Genomic DNA, 22,253 nt, shown 5'->3' on the forward strand with positions numbered 1-22,253 from the left:
CAGTTAGGAACTGGAGAAGCAGTGAGAAAGGGGGCCAGGGATTGGGAGAATTTCTTGGAAAGGCAGAGTTGCTGAGGTAGCATGCTGGGACTGCAGCACTTGGAAGAGGTTTTTGGCCGATGTAGAGCAGTAACAGCCTAGGGAGCAGAGAACAGGAATTCTCGTTTTCTGAAGAGCTGCAATGTGCCAATCCCGCAGTGGTGATTTTATACCCAGTATTATGGCTTATATAATTGTTGCTCTCCTTGATGGCCCATCTTCCAGCCTAGCAGAATGACAAGCATTTTGTAAACAGACACAGTCTATATTTATTTAATATTTGCCCATGTTTCTTCTACTCCTGATGGAAATTTTTGGAAATGCTCAAATGCTCAAGGCTTAACCTACTAATTTGACATTGGAAGAATATGTTAGCTAATTGAGCTTATTTCCTGTTGATTCACTAACTATAGTGTAAGTGGTCCGGAATCAGAAATTGTTAAGGATATTATTATTCCCTGCTATTCATTGTGAATAGTAGCTAAGCTGGTCACAAAGCCAAAAGATATGGGAAATAATCAGATAATGCCACTTGGTAAATATTTATTGAGCAAATTATCCTGGTGCAAAACCAGCGCTCATTTGGAAATGGCATGAAAGCATTTAGGTGACTTGAGCAGCACTGAGGAAACCATTGGTTTTGAATGGCAAATGGCATCTGAGTAACTCAGATTTATTAATTAAAGCTTCACAAATCTGTGTCTGTTATTGTGACAATTACCCTAGGCTAAGAGAAATGATGCCTTCCTTTTAATATTTCCTAGTTAACAAATTACTGGCATAATTTTGAGAACTAATCATAAGAGCTCACAATATTGAACACTTTGCTCATTTAATTCTCATAACACTATGAATTAGAGGTTATTAACACCCCAATTTAATATAAGGCAGCAGAAGCTTAGTGAGTTTAAATGCCCGGATTCACTAAGACCTAGAAAACTTTTTGTAAAATATCTATTTCATTATATACTGCAAATTGATTTTATTTTTTAATTTCTATAAATATATACAAATAATTTATTTTTTTAATTTAAAATATGTATTACCATGGAATCAACGCTAAGTTATCTTATTAGGAATCCCCACACAAGGCCGATGAAGTTGCTAGTGACAGGGATGCAGTATTTACTACAAAGGCAGGTAGGAGTGGTATTAAATGTTGCAGGTGAGTGTAAGAACCCCAGGTAATTATCCAGGGCAGAGGCGCTCACAAGCTGAGTTAGGAGGAGAAGGGGGAAGGGAAAGCTTCCATGTGAGCATCTGTAATTAACGAGTGTGCACACCACTGCTTTATGGGAAGCATATTTAAAACTATCAAAGAGATTAAGCAAAAGTAATGAAAAAAATCCATACCTAGATAAATCTGTATAAACCTTGAGAACACGCAAAACAAAGAAGGAATCCTAAAATCTTCAAACAACTATTAGAATTAATAAGTGAATTTAGTAAGGCTGATGGATATAAAGTCAATATGCAAAAATCAGTTGTATTTCTATGTATTAGTAACAATCAATTAAACAATATAATACTTCTAAAATTATAAAAACATCAAATACACAGGGATAAATGTTTTAAAATGTGCAATACTGGGACTTCCCTGGCAGTCCAGTGGCTAAGACTTTACCTTCCAATGCAGGGGGTGCAGGTTCAATCCCTGGTTGGGGAGCTAAGATCCCACATGCCTTGCAGCCAAAAAACCAAAACATAAAACAGAAGCAATATTGTAACAAATTCAATAAAGACTTAAAAGAAATGGTCCACATCAAAAAAAAAATTGTTTATACGTGCAATACTATTATACAGAAAAGTATAAAACATTAGAAAATTTACACATAGTTTAAAATAATGGAAGGATATACAATGGTGATGGTTTTAAGACTTAGTATTGTAAACATACCAGTTTTATTCAAATTAACCTAAAGAGTCAATGCAGTCTCAATTTTAAAAACCCGGTAGATGTGTGTTTGCCTGTATATATGTGCCTCTTTGAAAATTGGCAAGATGTTTCTAAAAATTAGAGGAACTGCAGAACTAAAATGATTGTAAGCAAGCATAAAGAAGAACAAAATTGGAATATTTATGCTGCAGATATCATGATGTGTAATAAAGTCACAGTAATTAAGAAAGTATGGTGTTGACTCAGGAATAAATAGGCCAATGGAATTGAAGAGTGTGCAAAAACCTGCCCATAAACATATGGTCACTTTATTTATGACACTGGTGATACTGTAACACAAGGGGGAGAAGATGATACTTTTAATAAACGTTGCTGAGTCAAATATATATAAATATACATGTTGAAAAACAACCTTGACCCCTCTTAAAACTAAGTTGAAATAAATTCCAAATGGATTTTGATCTAATTGTGTAAGGGAAAACAATAAAGCTTCTAAAAGCTAACATAAGAAAGTATTTTCATGACCTTGGGTTTGGCAAAGATTTCTTAAGCATGACTCAAAAAGCACTATCCATAAAGGAAAGATTGATAAATTGAACTTCAGAACTTCTGTTTATCAAAAGACATCATTAAGAACGTGAAGCAGCAAGCCACAGGATAGAAGATATTTGCAAACATGTATCTGACCAAAGACTCTTATCTATTATATATAAAGAACTCTATCAAATCACTAAGAGCAGAGAACTAAAAAATGCATTAAAATTTTTAAAAAGCACTTCAAAAATAGATTTTCTTACCTGGATAGATAATAAACATATTTAAAAAATGGTGCTCAACATCGTTCATGTAGGATATGCAAATTAAGATCAAAATTAGACAACATTTGCATTCACCAGAATGGTATACTTAAAAACACTAATAACCCTAAGTGTTTGAGAGGATAAAGAACATCTTGACTTCTCCCATACTGTTGTTGTGAGTGTCAGTTGGTACAAGAGTCTTGTCAGTAGTTACCTAGTCTGAACATATCTGTATTCTGTGCCTCAACAATTCCATTTGTGAGTGTATATCCAACAAAACATCATACATATTCACATCAAAGGACATAACGTGGAAACATTACTGCAAAAATTTCAAAGTGGAAATGCTCACTAATAGGAGAATAAATAAGTAAATTATGAAATAATTATTCAATAAAGTACCATAGAGTAATGAGAATGAATGAACTGTTATGTTACCACATGGATAGATCTTACAAACTCAATGCTGAGCAGAGAAGACAGACACAAATAAGTATGCACTGTATGATTTTGTTTAAAGAAGGTTCAAAAGTAGGCAAAACTTATTGATTGCAGTATAACTCATAGCTGCACTTACCTTTGGTGAGGGTGCTGGTTGGTGACTGTGTGGGACACCAGGGAGCCCTGGGTGCTGATAATATCACGTTTATTCATCTGGAGGTGATTCCATGGATCCGTTCACTTTGAGAAATGAACTATACATTTACTATTGGTGTAATCTTCTCAATGTGTGTCTTTGATACTAATTTTAGTTTGTAAAATTATAATAGATGAGCAAAAAATAATAATGTAACTATCAGGTGTGGGATGAGAAAGTGGATAGCAGTGAGCTGAGTTCTCACTTTTCATGTCAAGTTGCTTTTTAGGTTTTGTCTTAATATGATAAGTCAAGCAGTAGAAGTGAAATCTCATGATCTAAAATATTGGTGATAATCCGAAGAAGACGTAAAAGAAATAATTTTGAAAGTTTGCCTTTGGGGAGTGGGATGGGGATGATGGGAAGGGCTTGAGACTGAACTGTTCCTAAATTTTCTAAGCTACTTGCTTATGATTATAAAACTTTTTAAAGAAATTATCAAACCGCCAGAGGTTCATTTGGGTTCCATAAATATTTATGGCACACTAAAATTATGCCAGGCGCTGTGTTAGGTGCTAGGGAAACAAAGATGACTAAGATATGATGCTTTCCTTCGAGGAGTTCACAGTTGAGTAATGGAAATAGGTACTCAGGCAGATGATGTTCTTTCTTTTTCCATTTTAACTTTTCCTATTATAGTGCGCATTTCGAAAGAACTGGAAAATCTACATAAAAACAAAATTACATATAATCCCATCACCAAAGGATATTCTTTTCAGTCTTTTCATACACTTATTCCCCTATTTTCTAAGAGATTTATATCAACTACACATATCATTTTTGTCACCAAACAAAATATATTGAGAACATTTTCCCATGTCTTAAAATTCCTCTCTCATATTTATTAATGGCTGCCTGATGAGTGAGCCCCCAGTGTTGGGACCATTAGCTCAGCCTCAGAGGTTAGATATAGCTTTCTAGTGAAGAGGACTCATCACTCAGGACATGTCCAGTTTAAATGAGGCATTGTTGCCACGGAAGAGGTAGAGTGAAACTCTTAACAGCCAAGGCTTTCCTTGGGTCCTCTTATCCTATATATACTACCCTGACGTGATGTTATTCGACCCACAAATTCGCTGTTTTTAAGGTGTCTTTACACTGCCATTTCAATTCATCATTTAGAAAATTGTTCTCACTCTCTGTTCTCCCTGCCATCTGCCACTCACAACCCAGTGTACTTATAGCAAGGACTGGAAAATTCCAAGGCAATAAGTAGGTGAGAGAGAGGAGTAGGGCAGCTAAGATTACCCGAAGCCTGAGCTCTGGTCTCCTTTTATAGCAGGAGAGCACAGTCCCTCTGTAGACGCTGAAGGCGCTGCAAAGTAGTTGACTAAAGAAACCAGAAATGATGATCTTAGGACAGCAAGGTTGCCCAAAATCCAAAGAAAGAGGTGGTGGGGAGGGAGAGAGAGAGAGAGAGAGGAGGGGAAGGAAGGAGGAGGGAAAAAAGGGGGGAAGGAAAGGAAAGATAAAGAAAAAAGGGAACGAGAAAGCCAGGCAACCTATAAGAATGCATTTTCATTTGAGGTCTGTTTACTTTTCATGTCAGATCCTGAGTGTTGAGCCTCCTCTGAAAACCTGATATTAACATGATCTTTTACAAAATGCATTCTATACAAAACTCTTCCGCAAAGAAAAAGAACCTCCCACAGACTCAGCAGTAGGCCTAGCGTGCTACTTTAAGAATTAAATACATCAAATTTGCTAGGAATAAAAAGGAAAAGTGAAGGATAATTTCCAGACTGACCTGGATATAGAAGTTCTTCAGTCAAAGTTTCATAGTAGATGGAATGATTTGGCCTGACAGTCACAAACACTCTTCGCCAGTGTGAAAATGATAACCGGTGACAGAGAGGCAATAATAACTTTGGAAAACTGAAAAACTACGAGAGCTAGGGTTGTATTTTTTGAACTACTTAAATTAGAAGTATTCTCCTATGCTGAAATGAGACTTTGAAATTATGATGACTCAGACATAGACTAGGGCTTTCCAACAACACTTATGAATGCTACAATGAATCCAGTAATTCATTTTATTGATAATGTACAATTAGAATGCTAAATGATCTGAACATATTACTTCTCTTACCTTAAGTGCTTTACACACATTATAATTAAGCAATGTTAAAATCATACACTTAATTAAGGAAAGCAGTGTTAAAATAAATGAAATAAAATTGTTCTCAGTACTCAGTTTAAACGCCATAAATGATTATTACTACATACTTTCTACGGATGGTGGGGCTTCCAAACACTGAGCCCATAAGTATATGAACAGAGCCTGAAATCAGTGTTTAGGTCCTTGGACTTGGAGCAGAATCAGTTCTTTTCTTTGCTGAGTGTTTATTGTAAATAGAGGTCTCCCCTTCCAAATAAAATATTTAAGCGGCAGAACAGTTGTGCTTCTAAGACCATACAGAAGAATGAGCCTCTGCTTAGAACCTGCCAATAGCGCTCAACATTTAGTTGTTAAGCAATATGCGTTTTTCTTGGTATATTTTTAACCCTTTGGAAGACATTTCATTTTTGAACATTTGGGAAGAATCTGCACCTATGTGTGCTTGCATGTAGCAGGCATTTCTTGAATATTTCTTGAATTTCCTCCATCAAGAAGTTATTTCCACAAAGAACCACTCAATTATTTGACAGGTTGCTGGAAAACCTTAAATCTGGGTTCCTCCCGCGTATTTTACACCACTGAGCATCCTGGAAATTCATAGCACTTTTCACTTTCATGGGAAAAATTAACATAAATTGAGCACCCACATGCAATTAAAAGCACTTTAAAAAAGATATTTGAACTCTTTACATCCTGAAGTAACTCTATGAGTAAGGTACTGTTATGCCCATATACATGTAAGGGAACCACGCAAGGGAATTACATATCTCGCCTGGTTTACAAAATTAGAAGTGGTAAAGCCAGAAGTTAATCTAATGGTGTCTGATTCCGAAGTCCATATTTCCTCTGCAACATTATATTGCCTCCTGTATATAGACCCTAAGTTTAACCCTATTTTAGTAACTTCTCCAAAATATTGAGGCCTTCTTTATTATGGGGTGACTTCATTGGCATGGTGACCGTATTTTCCATAGAGAAATGATGATGTATAACCTGATAAAGAATTTTAACTCCAGTGTTAGATTAGGCTGAAATTCGTATGACAAAAGTTGATAATTTCTGGTAAATGTAACCGAAAGAAAGAATTCGGGTTGGGGCTATCTTGAAATATTCAGGAGGATGGATGTGACAATAGGTTGACACATTTGCACTAATTATCAATTCTGGTGCTAAGAAACTTTTAACATAGTCCTTGGACGTTGAGATTTGGGCACAGGGACGTTTATGACAGGTCTTAATAGACAAACTAGAAATGTTTAGTCTTTTTTTTTTTTAACTAAAAACTACTGAAACCAGTGATTTCACCCAACCCCTGAGCTTCTTACCTCCTTGCCAGTCCCATGGGGATCAGGGCTGAAATCTGAATATCACAGAGAGTTGATCTGTCCGTAAGTGTGGGCACACTTGGACCTTTCTCTTTCCCAGTTTCACAAACCCAGGTGGGTCCAAGGCCTTCTCGGGCTACTTGCTGGTGTCTGCTAGGCCATTCCCGTTGTTTGACCAACAACTACTGTTTAGTGCGAAATCCTCACATCTTTTCTGACTTTGAGATACTTGACCACTCCCCACAGCAGGTGACTCCTTGGCAGGTGAAGTCCATCTGCTCGCTCACTCCGTGTTTTTCCAGGAGAAAATCCATCCCTAATCCCCATCCGCTCTGGAATTCTGGTGAACAAAGCCTGCTCTCTCATTACACTCTGGTGTTGCTTTTGGGAGCGGAAGACGGACCAAGAAATCTCATTGAAACAGGAGTCACATGTTCGTGTACCACCCGGCCCTTCTCAGAAGGGTGGCAAGGACTCTGAGCAGAATATCTGAATTCTTTGTTTCTTGAATGGTCTCAGAATTCCTAATATCTGTGTCCCTTAAAATTAAAGTGACTAGGGAGCTGGGGTGGTGTTATCTTGGCTTCAGATTGCCCAGGAAATCCTCAATTACATTTCTAACACCTTTTTCAGTACTTTTATTAATAGAAATGTGTCATATTTAATATCCTAAAACTAATTTTAAATGATGGCTTTGGGGAAGAGACTAATATTCTCATAAAGGCTAACCAGATTTTTATTATAGACTTACTTTTGAAAAGTATTTGTTATTATAATAAAAATAACTATTAAACCCTAACTTGATAGCTTATTCTATGAAATTATTAAAACCATTTCATCATACCCACACAGTTATACCCAATGATTAAAATAATACAGATGTGAATAAAGTACAAAAATCAAAGTTTGTCATAGCCAGGATGGCGGCTAACAGATTAAGTGTGGGTCAAAGTGGTCTATTGTTCTTATGACTGAGTTTTTTTGTTTTTTTGGGTTTTTTTGGCACGCGGGCCTCTCGCTGTTGTGGCCTCTCCCGTTGCGGAGTACAGGCTCCGGACGCGCAGGCTCAGCGGCCATGGCTCACGGGCCCGGCCGCTCCGCAGCATGTGGGAGCTTCCCGGACCGGGGCACGAACCCGGGTCCCCTGCATCAGCAGGCGGACTCTCAACCACTCCGCCACCAGGGAAGCCCATTTACTGAGTATTTTTAAAAGGTATTTTTACTCTGATCAAGTCACATGGAATCGAAATGACTACATCAGGATGCACCCTGTGGCACTGCGGCTGCAGCAAAAAGCCTGTTTAAAAATAGCTGTGTCAACATGGCCAGCTACGTGTACTCTGCTGATTCAGGATATATAGACTGTACATTTATACATAAGGAGGAAGCCCCTCCGTCCTATTTTTCTCCCATTATATGCCATGTTGTTTTCTCTAGCCTTGATGCATGCCCTGGTGTTTGGAAACGTGACGGCGATCATACAGAGGATGTATTCCAGGTGGTCCCTCTATCACACTAGAACCAAGGATCTGAAGGACTTCATACGTGTCCATCACCTGCCCCAGCAGCTCAAGCAGAGGATGCTTGAATATTTCCAAACAACCTGGTCAGTCAACAATGGAATAGATTCCAATGAGGTAATGTGCATTTCTCATGTTGACGTTTTCAGGCAGAAAGCACGTATTCTGAGGTAAAAGCAAAGTGCTCTAATGCAGGTCTCAAAAGGGAAATACACACCTACCACCTTCTTTATCTCTTTATTTTTAATCTCTCATGACCTCAATACATCTTCTTTCATCTGCTCTGGCTTATGTTTTTACAATGTCACTTTGGATTGGCCTGTGTTTTACAGTAACTTGCTACTTTGGTCAATCGGGCAGACTTATTTTCATTCTCATTGACCCTCTTTGAAGGAACCAATTCTTATGACAGTTGAATGATGGAATCATGGAATATTAGATTAATCAAGTTAATGTTTACCTTTAAAAGCAACAAAGTAAAAAAAAAAAAAGGCTTTTCAGCAAACATGTTATCTTTGGACATCCAGAAACACCGCAGACCACCACTGTAGAAAAGGTATCCTACAAATCAAGCAACCATTCCACCAACCCCCCAACGAAACTAGTCATCAATATTTTTAAGTAATTATTTGTTTTTTCCTCTCTTCAGATGGTCATGACAGCAGAGGAAACACTAAAAGATCCAAATTCCATATCTTCTGTCCTGAGTAGGCATCTTTGTGAAAAGCAAGTCACAAGGAACTATATGTTCCATTCTAGAGTCTTTTATTAATTTATTCTATTTCTCTAGACTTATTAACAGCTGATTATTTAGGAGCACACAACCAGGGTCACAGTAATGGAAAAATCTCTCCAGGATTATTCATATGTATATTTCCTCTTCTGTACTGTGGCTGGTCAAACAGTGGGAAAAACTTCCTGTGGTCTTATAGTCAATCAATTACGCAAGACTGACCCCAACTTGCTTCCCTCTTTCATCTTCTCTGACAGCTTTTGAAAGACTTTCCAGATGAGCTTCGTTCTGACATCACCATGCACCTGAACAAGGAAATCTTACAGTTGTCCCTTTTTGAGTGTGCCAGCCGGGGCTGCCTCAGGTCTCTGTCCCTACACATCAAAACCTCCTTCTGTGCTCCAGGGGAGTATCTGCTGCGTCAGGGAGACGCTTTGCAGGCCATCTACTTTGTATGCTCGGGCTCCATGGAAGTTCTTAAAGACAGCATGGTGCTGGCGATTCTGGGTATGTCTGAGTTGAAAAGCTTCATGAAATTTTACTCTGGAGCATAAATTAAGGAGATGAAATGCGGGGGAAAACTGTGGTTGAGAGAAGGAAAATCAGGGATGAATATGTGGATTCAGATATGGTTTTAATTTGCCAAATTATTAGTTTTTATTATTAATTACTTGTTATGCCATATATTGAGTTTACACTGTGCTAAGTGTTATATCCAACACATGTTTTGATTCTTGTTAAAAATCCAGTGGTATAAATATTATCCCTACTTTACAAGTGAATATATAGTACCTTAGTTAACTTAATTTGTCCCAAATAACATAGCAAGAGAATGAACACAGTTCTTTCTGATTCCTAAAGCCAGATTATAAATTATGATATAGTCTGCCTCTTGGTGAGACAGCTGGTCAGTTTTCAGAGGGCATTTCTGCCTTTTTGTGGAGAATCAATTCAGAGAAGAACATTGAAAATTGTTTTATCTGTGCTAGAAATTGAACAAAAAATGATTTCGTTTTGAGAATAAGCTCTCGTAGCAATCATAGCAATCATTAACTCAATTCTGTCAAGGTGATGATAGGCTCTTTTCACTCCCTCAAAAATTCATAGGACAATTTGTGAATATTTTGTACCACAAAGTTGACTCCAACTATTAAGACATAATTGGTGTTCATTGAAATGTAAATGTCAGCTGAGAAAAGGTGACATGCAGGGTTAATGTAGAAAAATTGCTATCTGCAATTTTATGTGTATCTCTTTTAAAAATCACTTTCATTTGTTTCTTTATCTGTTTGTTCATTTATTTATTCAACTATTATTTCTTGAGGGCCTACGAATAAATTAGGTACTGGTCTAAACGATATATTTTGAACACCAGTGTAGAATGATAATGTTTAGAATTTGTGTTAATTAAAAGTGACTGATGCAGCACTTTTCATTTATTTTTAATTTTCATATTTAAGAACCTAATATCTGTGGACAACCCAACCCTTTACAAAGTATTTTCACATGTGGGACCTTAGTTACATTTTCCTAACACAAAGAGACAGATAAGAGAGGTATTTTCTCATTTTTCCGAAGTCAAAGCTAACCTAGGTCTTCAGACTCTGCATCCAGTGTCCTTTCCACCTCTGAACAATGCCTTTTATTCTATATGATCATTGTTAAGTCTGCAGTCTCTGGATTTTAGCTAGTAAGCTTCAAGATAGGTTACATTTGGGAAGAGAGAAGAGAACTAATATTGATTGATTCCCTAATGTGAGCTGGGTGTTGTATGTCCATTATCCAGTTCAAATCTTGCAACCCTATTAGGTTGCTATGATTATCCCCAGTTAGAGGTGCAGAGATGGGGGCAGCGAGGGGTAAAATACCAAATGGAAGAATGCTTTCCATTGCTTCCAATTGACTTCAGTTTACCACATCCCAGAGGAACGGTAGGGCTTGGCTTCCAAAGTTTGGGCTCAGTTCTTGATTCACCCCCTGATGTTTTTCTCCTTAATAGAAAGGCATGGAAGAGCAACGAAAAGAGTGTATTTATCCTCAGTGTGGCCAGCTCATTACCAGTGGGAGAGTGAGACTCTGTACGTGTGTGTTTTTCAAGAGGAGAATTTAACACTCTTCCTGCCCACTTCTCAACTCTATGAAGTTAAAGATCAGTCATTCTATCATTTTTTATTCAAAATTAAAAGTGACAATCATTTCTAAATTTGCTTCAAAAACCTTTCTTTACCTGTGGGCTTCCTTAGTACCACTATCAGTTTTATAGCCTGTCCATTGGCACAGTCTGCTTTTAAAAGGGCATTTAGTGCCATTTACAGCGACATGGAGGGACCTAGAGATTGTCATACTGATTGAAGTAAGTCAGACAAAGACAAATATATGATATCGCTTATATGCGGAAACTCAAAAAATGGTACAAATGAACTTATTTACAAAACAGAAATAGAGTCACAGATGTAGAAAGTAAATTTATGGTTACCAAGGGGGAAAGGTGGTGGAGGGATAAATTGGGAGATTGGGATTGACATATACACACTACTATATATAAAATAGATAACTAATAACCTACTGTATAGCACGGGGAACTGTACTCAATACTCTGTGATGATCTATATGGGAATAGAATCTAAAGAGTGGATATATGTATATGTATAACTGATTCACTTTTCCATACAGCAGAAACTAACACAACATTGTAAATTAACTATACTCCCATAAAATTTAATTTAAAATAAAATTAAAGGGTATTTAGTTATTTTTCTAGCAGCTTATGGTTTGATATACATGTAAGCAAATTAATGCACTATTTTTACATGTAAATAATGTGGGTTTTTCCATAATGGTGGTGAATTTTTAAGTTTGGTAACTAGCAACAGTTCTCGGAATGGAATACGAAGGCATCATCCCTGATACTATGTCACGATAGGTACAAATTTGGTGGCTTGTATGTAAATACTATTGTTTGTAATACACAATTCCATCGGATTTTCTTATTTTATTTTTTTAATTAATTAATTATTTTTTTTTTGCGTTATGCGGGCCTCTCACTGTTGTGCCCTCTCCCGTTGCGGAGTACAGGCTCCGGACGCGCAGGCTCAGCGGCCATGGCTCACGGGCCCAGCCGCTCCGCGGCATGTGGGATCTTCCCGGACCGGGGCACGAACCCGTGTCCCCTGCATCGGCAGGCAGACTCTCAACCACTGCGCCACCAGGGAAGCCCCCGGATTTTCTTATGTTAAAAAAATTCTACTAACAACTAAAAGACTTAGTTCATTGCCTTGTGCTTCTGGCCCGCATTTCCTACATAAATTGAGCTTCCCGTAATTAACGTTTTCCCATCTTTACTGCTACCATATATCTCTCAAAAATGCACGTGACCATTCGAAACACGCCTATGTTATATTGGGACTAAACCCAAAGATAATACGTTAGTAATATTTTCTCTCTGTGGTTAGCATTATTTCAACGGAGACTATTTTACTTCCCCTACGGTAATATTATCTTATGGGCCAATTTAAATCAATACTGACTTTGATAAACTTAAGCACATGGCTTAAAATATAGATATTTAGTACATGTTCACTCTGCCAACAAAATAATTAATACATAATGTCGTAGGGGAAAAGTATCACCAAACAGCTGTCAAGCCATAATTTATTCAAACAATCCCGTCGTCCTATCAATTCTTGAAGGCGTTCTTAATCTGATGCTTTTCGGGGAGGCAGTTGACACAGAGGCAGGGATTTTTCCAGGGATAGAATTTGTCTGCCTTACACACATTCATTTCATGTCCTGGTAATTGAACACTTTCTTCATTGTGGTTTAAAAGAAGATGACAAAGCACAGATAAATGCACTCTTCACAGATGGCATTAGTCTGCCTAATTATAATTAAACATAAGTTATAGCTCTAACCAGGATGGTTTGCACATGCATCCCATCAACCTTTTTTTGCCCAATGGAAGAATAACGATTAGCAAATATCAGTAATGGAATTCTGAATAATAGAGACTCTAAGGGATCATAAATATCTTCTTTTCTTTTAGAAATAAAGATACTGAAACCCAGTGTAATTAAGAAACTTAGATATAGGCTCTAAATCTAGGTAGGGAGTAATCCACAAAATCGTAAAATGAGTGAAGGTGATGATCAGGGCTCCACCTGAGGTCTGGCACACATGTCAGTGGTCCATAGTTATCCATTGAATAAATAAATAAACTAGAATTCTTTCTAGGATGCCAAGTTTAGCAAGATGCTGGGGTCATTGTGGCCAAAATCACCAGGTATGAAAGTATGATGACCCTAACGTTTTTCCAAACACCAGCTGCTTCACAGAATATGTGAATTCTCACCGCGGCAACATGATGCCTCATGGTAAATTCTCCTCAGATATACAAAATTTGAAAATCTGCTGTATTCAGTCCATCCTGGCTATATTTACATCTTGCATCAGTATCCAACTTTGAGTTTTTGAGCGGCAATTTAGATTTCTAAGAAAACATGCAAGAAAAACAATTTCCAAGTTTAGCAGGATTGGTGACAACAGTAAATCAAACTTGAGTTCTTCAACACTATGTGGCTGTTTCTTGTCTTAGTGTCTATAAATATAGATTTTTTTCTTCTGCCAAATGGGCTCAATTTCAAGGTTTTAATTCAAAGATAACACCTAGAATAATTTAAAATGTTTTGATCTGGCACAAATATTTATGAATATCTCAGGTATTCATGGTTGATGTGGCCCATCTCCTTTTACTGTCAAATTCAATAAAACAGACTTTTATGGAAGCCTGTTGCATGCCAGAGACTTTGCTTCCAGAAATTCTGGGCACAGTAAAAAATAAAAGTTTCAAAGTTAAAAAAATTAATTGAATGAAGAATGGACGGGGCAATTTGTTCTATAACATTCCAAAGATATTATTTGCTTGGTGGGTCAATTAGTGGTTGTTGGTTCCCTGTGGGAACCCGTGTTCCCACACGGGTTCGAATACGAAGGCATCATCCCTGATACTATGGTCAATTAGTGGTTGTTGGTTCCCTGTAAAATGAAACAGAGCGGCCATAAAAATATATAAATAAATAAAAGTTATTTTATTTATTTATAGGCATGATGATATTTGAGGACAAAGCAAAGACGAAGTAGAAACTCCTAAGTTGGAGCCTTGAATCCAATGCCAGCATCCTTTGTGAACTTGGTCATATTACCTCAGCTTTTAACCTAAGTCTGTCTGAGAATTGAATGGATTTTCTTGCAGATTTCTCACATGGACGCTGAGTGAATGAATGGCTCTGTCTAAAACAAAACTGAAGCTGCAATCAGCTCTTTGTTAGTAATTACAATTATGCTCACCCTCCTGCCAGGTTAAACTGATTTGAATCAATTTTAAGATTTTAAAGATTCAAATAACTAGTCCAATATTATCTAATCATCAAACTCGAGGAAGTAAGCTAGTTCCCAGACAGGTGAAGTGTAGCCTAAGACTGATCGACAGAGGTGTTAAAAAAGATCAGCGGTGCTGGCTGTGGGGTGGGACACAGAAAATGTGAATAAAGTAGTGTTAGATCATCTCTCCCCACAGTGGAAGAGCTCATAGTTTTTATTTATTCACTTTCTTTGTTGCTGGAGAAAATGGGATTTTTACACTGTCACAGAGCATTAAAACTATGACTTGTATCTTACATTTCTCTGTAGTAGATTTCATGGTCTGTAATGCCCAGTAGTTGCCTCTGCCTCTCAACTCTCCTCCTCCATGCCCCGCCTCCTGTCTTGTAGACATGTTCAGAGATAAATAAAACAATCCAAGTATATTAGATGGTGATGTTTATATTACTGTCCAAAGTGCTAGAATCAAAATGATTAATATACCTCTTGATGGTCTAAACCTCAGAATCCTGGAGCATTTTTACAGTCAGAAAAACTGAGCCATTATTATTTCCCTGGAATGGTTAAAGCAACGGTGACGAAAAATGTCAACTGCTTTGTCTAAAGTCATTTACCAGATCCTGTGAGAGACCTGTCTGGAGCCCATGTATGACCTACAGTTCCTAATTCTCGGGCTCCTAGGCTTTATTCTCTAGACCAGTTTTCTCAACTGGGGACAATTTCGATTGCCAAGGCGCATTAGGCAATGCCTGCAGATATTTTGGGTGTCATCTCTGGGGGTGGATGATGTGAGATGCTACTAAACATTCTACCCTGTACGGAATGCTCCCCCTGCCAGCAGAGAATGATGAGGCCCCAAATCTCAACCCTGCTGAGGCTGAGAAACCCTGCCCCAGATAAAGGTTCCTCTTCTCTTTCACTGTAATTTCAGAGAAATGAAGCCTGTAAATCACACAAAGTTACCAGTCCCAAGCTTGCTTTTCATTAAAGCTACATGTCTCTTTTTTTCACTGTTTCAAGGGAAAGGAGATTTAATTGGAGCCAATCTATCAATTAAGGACCAAGTGATCAAGACCAATGCGGATGTGAAGGCGCTAACCTACTGTGATCTTCAGTGCATCATCCTCAAAGGACTCTTTGAAGTGCTGGACCTTTACCCAGAATATGCTCACAAATTTGTGGAAGACATTCAGCATGACCTCACATACAACCTTCGAGAAGGTCACGAGAGTGATGTAAGTCTCGCTTCTAATTAGTGCTGAGACCCAAACACATGGGGCCTGGAGATCATTTATAACAGGAGAGGCACATGTCCTGACCTCACTTCAAAAAGTCTCTGAGCAGATAAGGTAGGACTGTTCAGTTACTAATTGAGCAGTTAGATAATTAGCTACAAGTCAAACCTGGAGCTTGTTATCAACATTTTAGGAAAGTATTATTTATGGATGACTTCTCTTAATTCAGTTTCTTTCTTTTTTATTTTCATGTGCTTATAGCCAGAATCAATTTCAGGGACATATAATATTCAGCTAGAGATGTGTGACTTCTCCCGAACTGAAAGATTTCTGGATAGAGTATGTGGTGCAGAGTTTGCTGTGTGTGTAATTATTCACTACTCCACTGGCTTGACATACATTTTGCTTAAGAATATCTTTTTATTTGTTAACCGGTACTCAAAACAGCCTATCTTAAAACGACTAAAAATGCACGGAAGGATTCAAGCCAAAGATTGTCAAGCTGAAAGCATAATGAACATTTTCTGAAATTATATATTTGCCGCATGTTTCAGTTTATACAAACAGCTTTCCTGTCAAAATATGTACCAAACTGCATCCCGTGATTAAGCTGCTCATGAACATGACTTCATTAGATGTGTCAGAGAGACCAATGATTTAATAGGGATGATTGTTGAAAGGCAAACCAGAGCACGTACGCAGAGCATTCTCTATGAACAGAAGCCTTGATCTGCTGCCTTGAGCTGCCCCAGATATCTGCTATACTTGATTTTTTCCCTAAGGGTTTAAGAAACGAAGCTCTTGTTTTGACTAACACACTTGTGGGGACATTTTGTTCGTCATCAGTATTCTCCACTTGAAAGGTAAAGAATGAACCCAAATTGCGTATGACTTCACCTTGGTGGAGGATATCAAATGGCAGACAGTATGTAAATGGTATCCCTTTCTGACGTTCAAGATTACCACTCTTGAATGTGTGCTTCTCTCCATTGGTGATGACAAGCAGCAGAGGAGGTATCGATATTTATTGCAAACTTACTTGTGCTAAATACTCTGCCTGTGTAAAACATCTCATTTAGTGCTTAAAGCCACGGTTGAAGGTGAGTGTCAACTAGGTTTTACAGGACAGGAGGCAGATGCAGAATGGTTAAGTAACGTGTGTGAGGTCACACAAACTTGTAGGTGGCAGGGACAGAGTATGGGCACAGGGGTCTGTCATTTTAAAATCTGTAAACTCATAGTTATGTTGTCTCTTATTTATTTACTTATTTATTTTTGGCTGCGTTGGGTTTTCGTTGCTGCGCACGGGCTTTCTCTAGTTGTGCCGAGCGGGGGCAACTCTTCGCTGCGGTGCACGGGCTTCTCGTTGCGGTGGCTTCTCTTGTTGTGGAGCACGGGCTCTAGGCGTGCCAGCTTCAGTGGTTGCAGCACATGGGCTCAGTAGTTGTGGCTCATGGGCTTAGTTGCTCCGCGGCATGTGAGATCTTCCCGGACCAAGGCTCAAACCCGTGTGCCCTGCATTGGCAGGCGGATTCTTAACCGCTGCGCCACCAGGGAAGTCCCCTGTTGTCTCTTCTTCTTGAAGACACTCATCTTGTCTTCCCTTTCAATAAATCGAGGTCTACGACTAAAGTTGCCTTTTGTGCTCTCCACGACAGTGTAATGTGACAAGTATTTTTGAAGAGTGGAGGTGAGTTAGGGCATCGAAGCCACCAAAAAGGGAAAAAGAAATGAGGGAAGAGAGGAAGAGCCACCATTCCTCAGCATAGACAAATGGAAAATATGGGATCTCAACCCCTAGTTTCTTCTTAGTTGGTTACTTTTAAGGATTCTTACCTTTAATCCATTTTTTATCTTCTTCTTCTCTTTGCTGAAACATTAATCATAGTGATTTTTAAACTCCAATGTCTGAATTGCCAATGAGACTATTTTCATTATCTGTTATTTCTCTTGTGTGTGGTTTTTTTTGTTTGTTTTCTTTTTGGTTATTTGGCCGCCACCCCTCTTTTTAACAGATATCATGATTTTGCTTCATTGTAGATGTTGTTTATGAAAAAGTGTTCACCTTATTTCCCTCCAGATAGGGTTATAGTTTCTCTTGGCAGGCAGATAGAGTACCAGCAAATCACTTTCATCCTGCTCACCGTTCCTCTTCATCTTTGTTAGGCTGATCTGTTTCAGTTTTGCCCTTACTCTGGTGCTATAGCTCTCACTCCTAAGTAAGACATGATTTTTTTCAGGATCTCAGCTAAAATCCTTGGATGTTCACCAAGGCTCCTCCAATTTGGCAGGCCTTGAATTCCAGCCTGCATCTCCTGAGCATCACATGGTTATGGAAATCATCTGGTTTCTTGGAGTACCACCCTGTGTAGGCTCAAATGGGGAGCTGGCTGATGCCTCAAGGGCCCCATTGATGCAGTTCCCTCCTCTCTGGGGTTTATTCATCAAATCCCAGGTGGTTTGGTACACCTAAACGTCCTCGTCCAGGAAGACTGTTCCTTTCTCTTACACCTCACGCTGAAACAGCCGATTCTCTCAGGAAAACACCTGGATAAACATGGTCCTCACCCTGATGGACTTCCCTTTTCCCAGGCAACACAGCCCTTCAAGTCTGACGTACGTTGCTTGCTCTCCAGTGCTTTCAAACAGTTATTTTATATATTTTGTCCAGATTTATAATTATTTTTTAGTTCAATATAAGCTCTTTCATTGTGGCTGAAACCAAAAGTCTTGCTTCTTTACAGAGGACTCCTTCTAAGTTACACTTTAAGGGCTAATGGGAACTGGCACTTACCTCTGAGACCCTTATCGTTTTATATTTTGTGTTTCCTCATCTTGTATCACTCAGAAGTTCGATTTACAGTATATCCAAGATCCTGGGGTGCTATACCTTCTAAAGGTAAATTTGGACCACCCTGACCCATAATTTCATACCCTGGGGGAGAAGTCTTGTGCTGTTTCCAAGGATACTATGACTTTGGGGGGAGCTTCTATTCTGACGATTACCTATGGTCATGGATTCCTACTCTCTGCTCTGCAACTCTGGTGTAAGACCAGTGTGGAACCCAGCCCCCTCCTTAATTCCCACACACGTGCAAACAAAACTATCCAATCACACAGGGTTTCTGATGGGTTGAAGCCTGTGTGAAAGGTTGGTCAATGAGTTCTAGAAGGAGGAACATTTGCATGATGGAAATGCAAACAGTATAAATGTGACTTCACTCTATATCCTTAATCTTAAAACTCCTGTGGCCTCCCTGCCCCATTGTTCAGCCCTTTATTCTTGCTCTCACCTCCTCTCCTCTCTTCATCCTCTCCCTTCATCCACAAATTCCCCATTGTTTCTGACACATATTAGCTTAACTCTCTCTGTTTGATTGCCTTGTGTCTTTCTAATTTTCCCTTCTGAATATCACCTTCTATCCCAAGTAGCTTATAAACTATCAGGTGACAGAACGTTACCAGAACATCTGGATAAAGAGGAGACTGATCATCAACCCATTTTGAAATAAAATAAAATAAAAACCCATTTGAAATAAAGACCAAAGAAGCATTTTAAGAAATAGTCAAAAGGTGTGCATGTAAGAGTAAGCTGTGACTCTAGAACTCTGATAAATTACGTAGCTTTAGAATAGCAGCTCATCCAATTCCCACAGGAAAACTAATTAAAATGTGTAAAATATTTTCTGAGTTTGTGAAAAGGCTAGCTAGTACTGTTTCGATCTCCTGCTAATTAGGAGTTTTATGCACTCAGTGTATTCTCTGTGTTTGCCCTTATTTATATCTCCTGGATGACCCCAATAATGACATAGATTAATTTAGCCATTTCTGTTTATGGAGATGCTAAGAAATTTGCTTCACAGCTTCTCATGGTAAACCCTATAAAATTGATTTTAGCACAGACCCATCTGTTGTTGGTTGTGACATTTAGTTTGCCTTAACATAAGAATTTTGAATTTGAGATAAATAGTGATGGAAGAGTATCTAAAATATGTTTTCAAACGTTAATAGTGCTGAAACCCTGGAGACCAGCTATTGCTATGGCTATGTGTAGATATGTTCTGGGTTTGCACGTTGTGGACTCTGACTTGGTGGCGAGGTTTTGAAGCAGCAAATGGCAATGGTTGTCGGAAAAAGGTGATAAATTCTCCGGTTTTACCTTAACAGGGGTTACTCGATGAAACCTATTAACTTTTTTTTGTCATTTTTTTTACTGAAGTATAGTTGATTTACAGTGTTTCAAGTATATAGCAAAGTGACTCAGTTATACATTTATATATGCATTCTTTTTCAGATTATTTTCCATTACAGGTTATGTACAAAATATTGAGTATAGTTCCCTGTGCTCTACAGTAGGCCTTGTTTATCTATTTTGTATATAATAGTGTGTATATGTTAATCCCAAACCCCTAATTTATCCCTCCTCCCTTTCCCCTTTGGTAACCATAGTTTGTTTTCTGTGTCTGTGAGTCTGTTTCTATTTTGTAAATAAATTCATTTGTATCATTTTTTAGATTCCACATACAAATGATTTCATATGATATTTGTCTTTATCTAATTTACTTCATTTAGTATGATAATCTCTAAGTTCATCCATGTTGCTGCAAATGGCATTATTTCATTCTTTTTTATGGCTGAGTAATATTCCATTGTGTATATGTACCACATCTTCTTTATCCATTTTTCTGTTGATGGACATTTAGGTTGCTTCCATGTCTTGGCTATTGTAAATAGTACTGCTATAAACATTGGGGTGCATGTATTTTTTTAAGTTAGAGTTTTCATCCTTTCCGGATATATTCCCAGGAGTGGGATAGCTGAACTGTATTGCAACTCTGTTTTTAAAGGAACCTCCCTACTGTTCTCCACAGTGGCTGCACCAATTTACATTCCCACCAACAGTGTAGGAGGGTTCCATTTTCTCCACACCCTCTCCAGCATTTATTATTTGTAGGCTTTTTGATGATAGCCATTCTGACCAGTGTGAGGTAAAACCTCTTTGTAGTTTTGATGTGCATTTCTCTAATAATTAGCAATGTTGAGTATCTTTTCATGTGCCTATTGGCCATCAGTATGTCTTTGGAGAAATGTCTATTTAGGTCTTCTGCCCATTTTTTGATTGGAAACCTATTACAGTTTAAGTGTGTTGGTTACCTCATTTTTTCCCTTAGTGTTCCATTATTTTTATATACTCTGATCAGCATAAAAAATAAAGTCTCCTCCTTCACTCTCCCCACCCTTTAGTAACGAGAGAGATATTTCCTTAGGTTCCTGAGTGTCAGTGGCCTCTGGGTGAAGGTCTTTGAAATGCCACCTCCACTACAGCACAAGAGGTTACACCAAATTTCAGAGAAGGTTCCTGAACAGAGACAAGGGAGCCTGTGAGGAGCACCCACTTTTAGCAGCTTTCCTCCAGTTTTGATGTATTAGATGGTACGTGGGTGATTTATGGTGCTGACCCATAGCTGCTCAGAACCTCAAGCTTCATCACAGTACCCCAAACCCCCCATCAACACACACTCTCTCTACACACCAAGCACCATATTTCAATAGTGTAGTTACAAAACTATGCACTCCAGTCTTGACTCTCGAGTGAAACAAGCACATTTATAGACATAATTAATGGAAAACTTTCCAGAGTGGTCATATACATCAGATAACACCTATATATTAAACATAATTAAATGTAAAAGTTACATGCTAATGGGAGAGTCAACTTGCTCTCACTAGCCTGTGGGGTGTGTATGGGGTGGGAGGGTGGGCAGGTAGGTACTGAGACATATCTCCCTGACCATGACAAAAGAGAAGTGATGTAATGGTTCTCCCTGTCTCTATTCTTTTTCTTTAAATTGAGTTATAATTAACAAACAATATTAGATTAGATTAAGATGTACAACATAGTGATTCAATATTTTTAGATCTTATAAAATGATCACCACAATAAATCCAGTTGCCATCTAGCACCATACAAAGTTGTTACAATATTATTGACTGTATTCCCTATGTGTATGTTACATCCCTGTGACTTATTTATTTTGTAGCCAGTTTTTTTTTTTCACTAGTCAGAATTTTTTACCTCTTAATCCCCTTCACCTATTTCATTCCACCCCCCAACCCTCTCCCCTCTGACAATCGCCAGTTTGTTTCTGTTTTGTTTGTTCTTTTGTCTTTTAGATTCCACATATAAGTGAAATCATACAGTACATGATTTTCTCTGTCTGACTTATTTCTCTTAGCATAATACTCTCCAGGTTCATCCATGCTGCTGCAAGTGCCAGGATTTTATTATTTTTATGGCTGAGTAATATTGTGTTGTATAGTATACCACATCTTCTTTATCCATTCATATATCGATGGATACCTAGACTGTTTCCATGTCTTGGTTATAGTAAGTAGTGCTGCAGTGAACATGGGAGTGCATACATCTTTTCAAATTAGTGTTTTCATTTTCTTCAGATAACTACTCAGAATTGGAATTGTTGGATCATATGGTATTTCTATTTTAAGTTTTTTGAGGAACTTCCAGACTGCTTTCTGTAGTGGCTACATTAATTTACATTTCTACCAATAGC

General features: G+C 38.2%; 1 protein-coding gene across 1 annotated transcript in view; it reads left to right on the forward strand.

Annotated features, from left to right (window-relative positions):
- Window positions 1-22,253, forward strand: part of KCNH8 (potassium voltage-gated channel subfamily H member 8) — a 385,437-nt gene that overhangs the window by 301,859 nt on the left and 61,325 nt on the right. The window contains exons 9-11 of the mRNA XM_060010106.1: window positions 8,255-8,454; window positions 9,328-9,577; window positions 15,467-15,681. Of these exons, the coding sequence (XP_059866089.1) occupies window positions 8,255-8,454; window positions 9,328-9,577; window positions 15,467-15,681 (665 nt within the window). The remainder of the gene's footprint in view (window positions 1-8,254; window positions 8,455-9,327; window positions 9,578-15,466; window positions 15,682-22,253) is intronic.

The sequence above is a fragment of the Delphinus delphis genome, chromosome 4 (genome assembly GCF_949987515.2).
Source record: "Delphinus delphis chromosome 4, mDelDel1.2, whole genome shotgun sequence".
NCBI lineage: Eukaryota > Metazoa > Chordata > Mammalia > Artiodactyla > Delphinidae > Delphinus > Delphinus delphis.